Source organism: Megalopta genalis, chromosome 2 (assembly GCF_051020955.1).
Source record: "Megalopta genalis isolate 19385.01 chromosome 2, iyMegGena1_principal, whole genome shotgun sequence".
Lineage (NCBI taxonomy): Eukaryota > Metazoa > Arthropoda > Insecta > Hymenoptera > Halictidae > Megalopta > Megalopta genalis.
Window position 1 is genome coordinate 18,819,361 of NC_135014.1, and position 8,615 is coordinate 18,827,975.

General features: G+C 34.6%; 1 protein-coding gene across 2 annotated transcripts; it reads right to left on the reverse strand.

The window, feature by feature from the left end:
- Positions 1-1,435: 1,435 nt before the first annotated feature.
- LOC117220566 (uncharacterized) lies at positions 1,436-6,982 on the reverse strand. 2 transcript variants are annotated; one of them, XM_033470657.2, is made up of 2 exons: positions 6,872-6,982; positions 1,436-4,045 (listed from the first exon to the last, which is right to left on the reverse strand). In XM_033470657.2, exons 1-2 carry the CDS (start codon positions 6,957-6,959, stop codon positions 1,710-1,712), a joined length of 2,424 nt encoding a protein of 807 aa, XP_033326548.2. In that variant the 5' UTR covers positions 6,960-6,982; the 3' UTR covers positions 1,436-1,709. The 2 variants fall into 2 exon arrangements, with proteins under 2 accessions (XP_033326548.2, XP_033326549.2); XM_033470658.2 differs by having other exon boundaries at positions 6,867-6,944.
- Between the last annotated feature and the right edge of the window lie 1,633 nt (positions 6,983-8,615).

The window sequence follows — 8,615 nt, forward strand, 5'->3', positions numbered from 1 at the left end:
GAGGCAAAAAGCAGCCACTAGTAATTTTATAGATCAAATTTTGAAAGTATTGATAACATGTATCAAGACCAACACCATTTGCAAAACATTCCTTTATGTTTCATACGAACAGAAAAATTCAAGTACATATTCCGTTTTTCGTGTCTCTTCCTGTATAACAAAAAGTGGAAGCTTGCATTTAAAAATCTTAATATGATCTTCGCAACATGTTTCAAGACGATTCCCTTGACATTAATGTAAACTGTATATCATCGGAATATTTTCTCCTGCAATGTTCATCTTTCCAAATATTTGAGCGACCTAATTTCGTTGTTATGTTGTCAAACAAGCGAAAGTAACTTTAAAGTTTTGATATTTTAAATTTTTTACATAAATCTTTACATCGAAACTAGAAATTTTGAAAAAAGTTTGTGTAATGTTTTGAGGAAAATATAAAAATGATTAAAGAAATTATGGTAACCGAGCACACGAGCACTCGTATGAATATATTAGAAAGTCATTTTGTATATGCCAAAATAAAACAAAAATTAAAACTAACGAGATAGCATACATTTTCAGATTTATTTCAAAATTAAAATCATGAGGCCAAATGCAGGATTTATCTATTAAGATAAACCCCCATTTTTAAACATTTCCAATAATCCAGGACGAAATGTTTTCAATACAAATCGAACTGTTTTCCCTGAAAAAAATTAGGGAAAGACTGACTTTAGTTATATGGCATATATTTTGAACTTCACATCACCTTGTGTTCAGAAATATGGGTCCGCATTAAAAAAACGATAATATAAAAAATTATTTAATAATTTGACTGCTAAACATCGTATCTGAGATTCTGAATTTAAAGTCATTTAAAGGTAAATTGAGGTATTTCACTCAGCCACGACATTGTGAAGTCAATTTTAAAAAGTCAGGATCTTAATTTCTACACAAAACACTTCATTTTAGAAATAACTCAGAAATGATGGTCCTTCTGTATACACAATGTATCGCTTAAAACAACATATTTAATTATTATAACAATTATTATTATAATTACAGACTTATTAAAAAGAATCACATTTATTGCATGCCCCTTTTCTGTCTTCATAACATTTTGCTTGCATGCTTCCCCTTCTTTCTCACACAACACCATGTGGCTCGCTTCTAACGAGAGTGTGAAATAGAACTGCTGGTATCGCTCAGCTTACAAATACATGCTGAACTAGCTAACGATGCTAAAGCTTCTCCAGGGGGCGACAATTTCTATATTTTTCAGGAATTCAAACACATGACCACATACATCAGCTATATACAAAACGGTTCTGCCATCGTTGTCTTTAGCGTTAAAATTGGCCATTCTTTCATTTATCAGAAATTTAACCATCTCCAAGTTACCAGAGACAGCAGCCATGTGCAAATCTGTTTTGCTACTATTGTCTTTAACATTAAAATCAGCCATTCTTTCATTTATCAGAAATTATACCACGTCCAAGTTACCATGGTTAGCAGTAACCATGTGCAAAACTGTCATGACATTATTGTCCGTAGCATTAAAATCGATCGCTTCTTCATTTATCAGAGATTTAACTATCTCCAACTTACCAGTAAGAGCAGGCATGCACAAAACTATTTTTTCATAATTGCCTTCAGCATTAAAATCGTCTTTTTCATTTGTCAGAAATTGAACCATCACTAAGTTAACAGAATCGGCAGCGCCGCGTGTGAAACTATCCAAACTCCGCCATTTTTCGCTTGTAAATCAACCTGTTATAATATAGCAGAAATTTAATTACTTCTAATTTACCGGAAACGGCAGCCACGTGCAAGGGTGTGCTTCCATAATTGTCTCTAACAGAAACATTGACCCCCATTTCAAGTATCAGAAATTTAACTATATCCAAGTTACCAGAGTTGGCAGCCATGTGCAAAACTGTCATGCCAGAATAGTCTTTAACATTCACATCGACCATTTTTTCATTTAGCAGATATTTAACAACGTTTAAGTTACCATAGGTAGAAGCAGACACGTGCAAAACCGAAATGCCTTCACGGAATTTAAGATTGAAATCAATGCCTATCTCATCCACCAGATATTTAACTATATCCAAATTACCACAGGCAGCAGCCGTATGCAAAACTGTTAAGCCGTCATTATCTTCAACATTGAAATTGGCATGTTTACCTTCGACCAGAAATTTAAACATGGGCAATTTACCACAGGTAGCGGCCGCGTGCAAAATAGTCATACCATTATTGTCTCTAGTATTAATATCGGCATATTTTTCATATATCAGATATTTAACTATCTCCACGTGGCCACAGATAATAGACGCGTGCAAAACTGTCATGCCATCATGGTTTTTAATTTCAAAATAGGCCTTGTTTTCATCCACCAGAAATTTAATCATCTCCAAGTTACCACAGCTAGCAGCCGCGTGCACAACTGTCATGCCACTATTGTCTACAGCATTAAAATTGGCATCTTGTTCATTTACCAAAAACTTAACTATCTCCAAGCTACCGTTTATAGCAGCCGAGTGCAAAACTGTCATGCCATCCCTGGTTCTAGCTTCACAATCGGCCCCCTTTTCATCCACCAGAAATTGAACCATGTTCAAGTTACCACAGGTAGCAGCCCCGTGCAAAGGTGTCATGCCATTATTGTCTGCAGCATTGAAATCGGCATCTTCTTCATTTATCAGAAATTCAACTATCTCCAAGTGACCACAGAGAGCAGCCGTGTGCAAAACTGTCATGCCGTCATGGTTCGAAGCTTCTATATCGATCTCTGTATCACTCACCAGAAACTGAACCATTTTCATGTTACCACAGGCAGCTGCCGCGTGTAAAGGTGTCATTCCATTATTGTCTGTAGTATAAAAATTCGCACCTGCTTCATGTGCCAGATATTGAAGCATCTCCAAGTTATTACATATAGCAGCCGTGAGCAAAACTGTCATGCCATCATCGTTTTTAGCTTCTAAATCGATGTCGTGTCGGTCCAAAAGAAATTTCATTGCATCTACGTTACCATAGGTAACAGCTGTGTGCAAAACTGTGAAACCATTATTGTCTTTAATATTATAATCGGCATGTTTATCATCTACCAGAAATTCAACTACATCCACGTCATCATTGGTAACGGCCGTGTGTAAAACCGTCATTCCATCATCGTTTGTAGATTCAATATCGAGCCCTATTTCATCTATCAAAAATTGAAGAGTGCCCACTTCACCAAAGGTCGCAGACGTGTGCAAAACGGTTGAGCCATAATTGTCTTTAGCATTACAATCGGCCTGTTTTTCTTTTATAAGATATTTCATTAACTCCAAGTGATCTGAAATAGCAGCCACGTGCAAAGCTGTTTTGCCATCATCGTCAGCTGTATCAACGTGGAACCCTAATTCATTTAACAGATATTTAACTATCTCAAGCTCCCCAAGCGCAGCAGCCGTGTGCAAAATTGATCTGCCTTTTATGTCTGTAACATCAACATCGGCTCCTCTTTCATTTATCAGATATTTAAATATCTCCCACTGATGATTGCTCACAGCCGTGTGCAAAACTGTCATGCCCTTATTGTCTACAGCTTCAACATCGGCCTGTTTTTCCTCTATCAGAAATTTAACCATATCCAAGTTATTAGAGCTAACAGCTACGTGCAAAACTGTCATGCCATCATTGTTTATATCATCCACATCGGCCATTTGTTCATTTATCAGATATTTAACCATGTCTAAGTTACCATGGTTAGCAGCAGCCGTGTGCAAAACTGTCATGCCATCATCGTCTACAGCATTCAAATTGGCAGCTCTTTCATTTATCAAAAATTTAACTATCTCCAAGTTGCCATAGCGAACAGCCGTGTGCAAGACTGACATACCTTCATCATTTGTAACTTCAACACTGACGTGTTTTTCATCCAGCAGATATTTCATTACTTTTAAGTTGCCACATTTAGCAACCATGTGTAAAAGTGTTACGTCATCCTCGTATTGAGGATTAAAATTGGCTCTTCTTTCATTTATCACATCTGTAACCATCTTGGAGTTGTCAGAGATAGCTGAAAAAAATAAAAGAAAATGAGAGAAAGAATTTAAAAAAAAGTCGAAGAAAATTTCCATGGGGCAAACAGATTTTTGGAATATTGCAGTAACTATGGAAAAACTGGGACACCGTCAAAAGAAACGCGCGGGATCCGAAATGCAACAAAATCAAAATACTGCTGAATTACCGATGTCAGGGTGGCATAACGTCAAATGCTACGCTTGCAACGAAAGAGAACATATTTCAACTTGGTGTTCAAAAAGAGTCGTCAAAGTAACAGAGTCTGTCAATGTTTGCAGTAAATTGGTACGAGCCATGTCAACTTCGATTCGAAATACTGGTCATGATTGTTCGTTAATACGCTATCATTCTGTCAATGGGTTATACAACTGCGGCATCCACGGAAAAGTTGACGAAACAGTTGCATTGAAAGGTACCTTTGATCAAGTGTTATATTTAGCGATCTAAAAATTAACTATTTATTTCAGGGATGAAACTCGTAGTATGAATGTAAATAGTAAGGTAGTGAAGTCGGTTACTGTGGGTGGTACAATTGATATGCCTTTGGTGTGTTTTTGGGCATAATTGATCTCATATCTACGAAATAAGAGATATTAAATTTTCTTATTCTTTTATTTTGTTTATATTTCTATAAAAAAATCTTAAAATGCCTAATTCGAGAAATTTGTATGAAATTAATTATGCCCGAAAACAAACCAAAGACACAGCAATTGGTCACCACACAGTAACCGGCTCCATTACCCTAAGTGACGACATATTGCGGGAAGATTTATCGTATATTTCTGAATTATTTAGATATCGTTTAGTTTTGCTATCACCGTTAGAAATAAAAGTTATGTATCGGAAAATGGTTATGTGTAAAAGTTGATAAAAGTTGTGTATGATAAACATGTAGGAACACCTATAAAATATGAATTCCTAAATGAAATATTGCCAATATATGATAGGCTAAATAATGAGCAACTGGTCCGAAGGATTTATTTCCTTCAAACCATCATGTTGAATCTTCAGTCGCACAAGCTATCAATGACCATAACAATGGATGAACGAAAATAATATTATACTCATTCCAAGATGACGCAATAGAAATAAACACACAATTATTGAATATTTTTCAAAATTGTGATAGAAAACGAATACACAGATATGAAAATCAAACTTTTGAACGTTATAAACGTGCTAGAAAAATTATTCGAACAGGACAATTATAGTAAATACTGTCCAATTGTGCCTCAGCTTGTGAACAAAAATGTACAATTTCGAAAGAGGAGATATGATTATTCGAACCTCGCGGCTCGTTTTAATAGTCACCAATTGGAGAGAATTTATTGTATTAAGAGAACAAGCATTACAGAAAGAAGAAGGTGCATTATTACGCAGCAAGTACGTTTTAGGTAACATCTCGATACAAAGAAGTAATAACTTTAACAAAATTGAAGTTTTCAAACTGCAATTTTTCTACAGTGTGTGTATCCCACACTGAAAAAATAAGGCTATGGATTTCACACCATGATAATTTTTTTGAAAATAAGGTTTTCTTTTGTCATATAAAACATTTGTTTATAAAACCAATTTTTACGAATTTAAATTCAGCGTAAAAAATGTTATAAAAATATATATTTTGAAAAATTTGCCTCGAAAATTACTGATAATTGATTTTCACACCATGATTTCACACCATTTGATTTCGATCAAATTTTCAGCACGCGTATAAGTTACCGAGATCAACGAAAGGCATTTTGTAAATTTTCGTTATAGACTCAGGTAAAAAGGTTAAAACACGAGAGTTTTTTTATTTTTTTTTTGTCATTCCATGTACAGTGACTCGCATTAATATTCGGACACCATATTGTTAGAAGAATTATTGCTCCTTTTTATTGTTTAAGATAGTATCATCGAATCAATTGAATCAATTTTCTCATATAATAAAGCACTTCTTAAAGTAAGTAGAAACATAAATTTTGTTTATTTATTCCACATGGTTTTTTGTATGATAAGCGATAAACAAGATTGTGACAAAATTCTACGTCGCAAAAATATTCGGACAGTGAATGAATTACATTAATTTTATATAAAATGAAAATCTTTTTAATCGTGTTATCATAATATTAATATTTTGTCGGTTGACCCTTTTGTTTTATTACTTCATGTAATCGCTTGGGCATGTTACAGATGACTTTATCTTTGTTGTTGTCTTTGTAGGTGTTATACGAATTTTGCGGTCGGATTAATCCCATAAATTTTCAATTGGATTTAAATGAGACGATTGAGGAGGAGGATGCAATACTTTTGGACAATTGTTTAATAAATATTCCTGTACAATTCTGGCCTTGTGTTTAGGATCACTGTCCTGATAAAACTTAAAACTGTACGTATACCCGTATTTATAGCACTTGTAATTAAATTTTTTTTAAAACATGTCCAAATACTTCATTTTGTCTATAATACCATCGATAAAAACTAGTTCACTTACACCTACAGACGAGATCGCACTGTAACTATAACCCCACACTATTACACTCCTACCACCGTGTTTCACTGCCGGTCTTAAATTTGAAATGATTAATTCAGTTTGTCCTGCTCAATTTATCCCGAATAACACGTCTATCATTAATCGATTAATTTAATCGTTTTGGAGACATTTTACATTATCGTTAACAAAAATATTAATATTTATAGAAATCATGAATACACACAAATAAAGATTTCAATCAAATTTCAAATAAATAACTTATTAGTATGCAAGTTCCAATTTCTAGAAAACTATTGTTGGAGGGTTGGTTAAATAATTTATCTACGCGTTGTGAAAAACATACCTTACCTGCTTTATATAATATATCCTTTATAGGCACATGTTTACACCTCAATAGTCTGTACTGTACAACAGGAAGGACAAGCACACGGGACATACAATGTAGCCGCTATAGGCACGCACACATACATCGCACGAATGCCCCGAACGCAAGGGCATTCAAATCAAAATACATATAAATCCAGTACACAAGTAAATTAAGAGATGTCGCGATTACCATAGAACTAGTGTTCTGACAATTGTCGATCGGTGGTGTTGACACTTTATTAATTTATTTATTTAAATAATAATAGTATTATCATAGTTTAACGGATATAATTATCAATGTACTGATCGATCAATTTAATATATAACTTTACGTCACAAATTTTCATTTTATAAATAAATGTTCAACAGAAATTTTGCCCCAATGCCCACTATGCCACGGCCTCCCCTACAAACCACATTCGATCCTAACGGGGTTATAGAACTACATACGGATGCAAGTGCCGACTGCTATAGTGCAATTCTAATACAAAACGTGAGAGAAGGCCGCACGTAATTTTGTAATACAGTGTACTACAGTCATGTACTACAATCCTGGTCCTGATCTATTCGATCGGTGGTCGACTCGTTTTCTCCTATACGTGTCATTTGTTCCAAATACGGTAAATTCTCCCTAATTGACGCTCAGATTGTACAAAAATATGGATAATTTAGAAAGGGGAGATACGATTAGACCGATTGTAAACAACTATAAAAACGAGCCACAAGACTCGAATGACCGTATCTCCTCTTACCAAATTGTCCATTTTTGTGCACAATCTGAGCGTCAATTAGGGAGAATTTACTGTATTTGGAACAAATGACACGTATAGGAGAAAACGAGTCGACCACCGATCGAATAGATCAGAACCAGGATTCGACTAATTCTCTCCCGATCCTTATAACATAAACACCTCAAAATTGCCACAAATAAATTCTATTATCGAAGTAATTCAATTAAAAAAAATATCATAAAATATATATCCCTTCTTTATTAATACTCGCACCATTTAAAAGCCTCATAAACATTATGAAATTATCGAACTCTATAGTAAATTAACATAATATCCCTAATTTCTGATTTCGTTGAAATTTACTTTAAAAATGAAGTTATAACAATATACGTAAACAGTTTATGTTATTACTTATCCTAATTGGTAATCTCAATACAATCGGTAACTTCGTTTCACATTATAAAAACTGTCTGATGACGCACTTACAAAGTAGATATTTTGTAATTAATGTATTCGTTGCCTTCTTGCATGTAAAGTGCTTTTTTAACATTGAAAAATAGCCAGTCACTGAGATATTTATTATCATTGTGGTGTAGTAATCACAGGTATAATTTCGTTTTGCGAATATTATCTTTACAAATTAGTTACAATAAAGCTACTTCGAGAGAGAGAAGGGGAGGGGGGGGGGGTAGTGTCGAACATAAGCGCTTGCTGGATCACTTGGAATAAGACTCACACGGCGTCTGAGTTTATGTATCTATACTTACAAGCTATCTTATGTCCTAAACCTGCGCTCGGAACAAGAGTGCACGCTCAATTTGGCTCGAAGTATTGTGGCACATAGGGCGACGCTCGTATGAATAGATTTCCACATCATCCATGAGGAATTATTGTTAATGCGTTTTTTTTGTCAGTGGTATTCCCTGTAGGCCTATTTCACTGTGTCGCGTCATAATTTCGGATCGACGATAAATATGAAAAATAAATCATGGAAA

Coding starts and splice junctions, on each gene's coding strand:
- LOC117220566 (XM_033470657.2), bottom strand. CDS start 6,959: ATGTCCCGTGTGCTTGTCCTTCCTGTTGTACAGTACAGACTATTGAGG. Junction 4,046..6,871: donor GGATATATTATATAAAGCAG/GTAAGGTATGTT, acceptor TATTTTTTTCAG/CTATCTCTGACAACTCCAAG.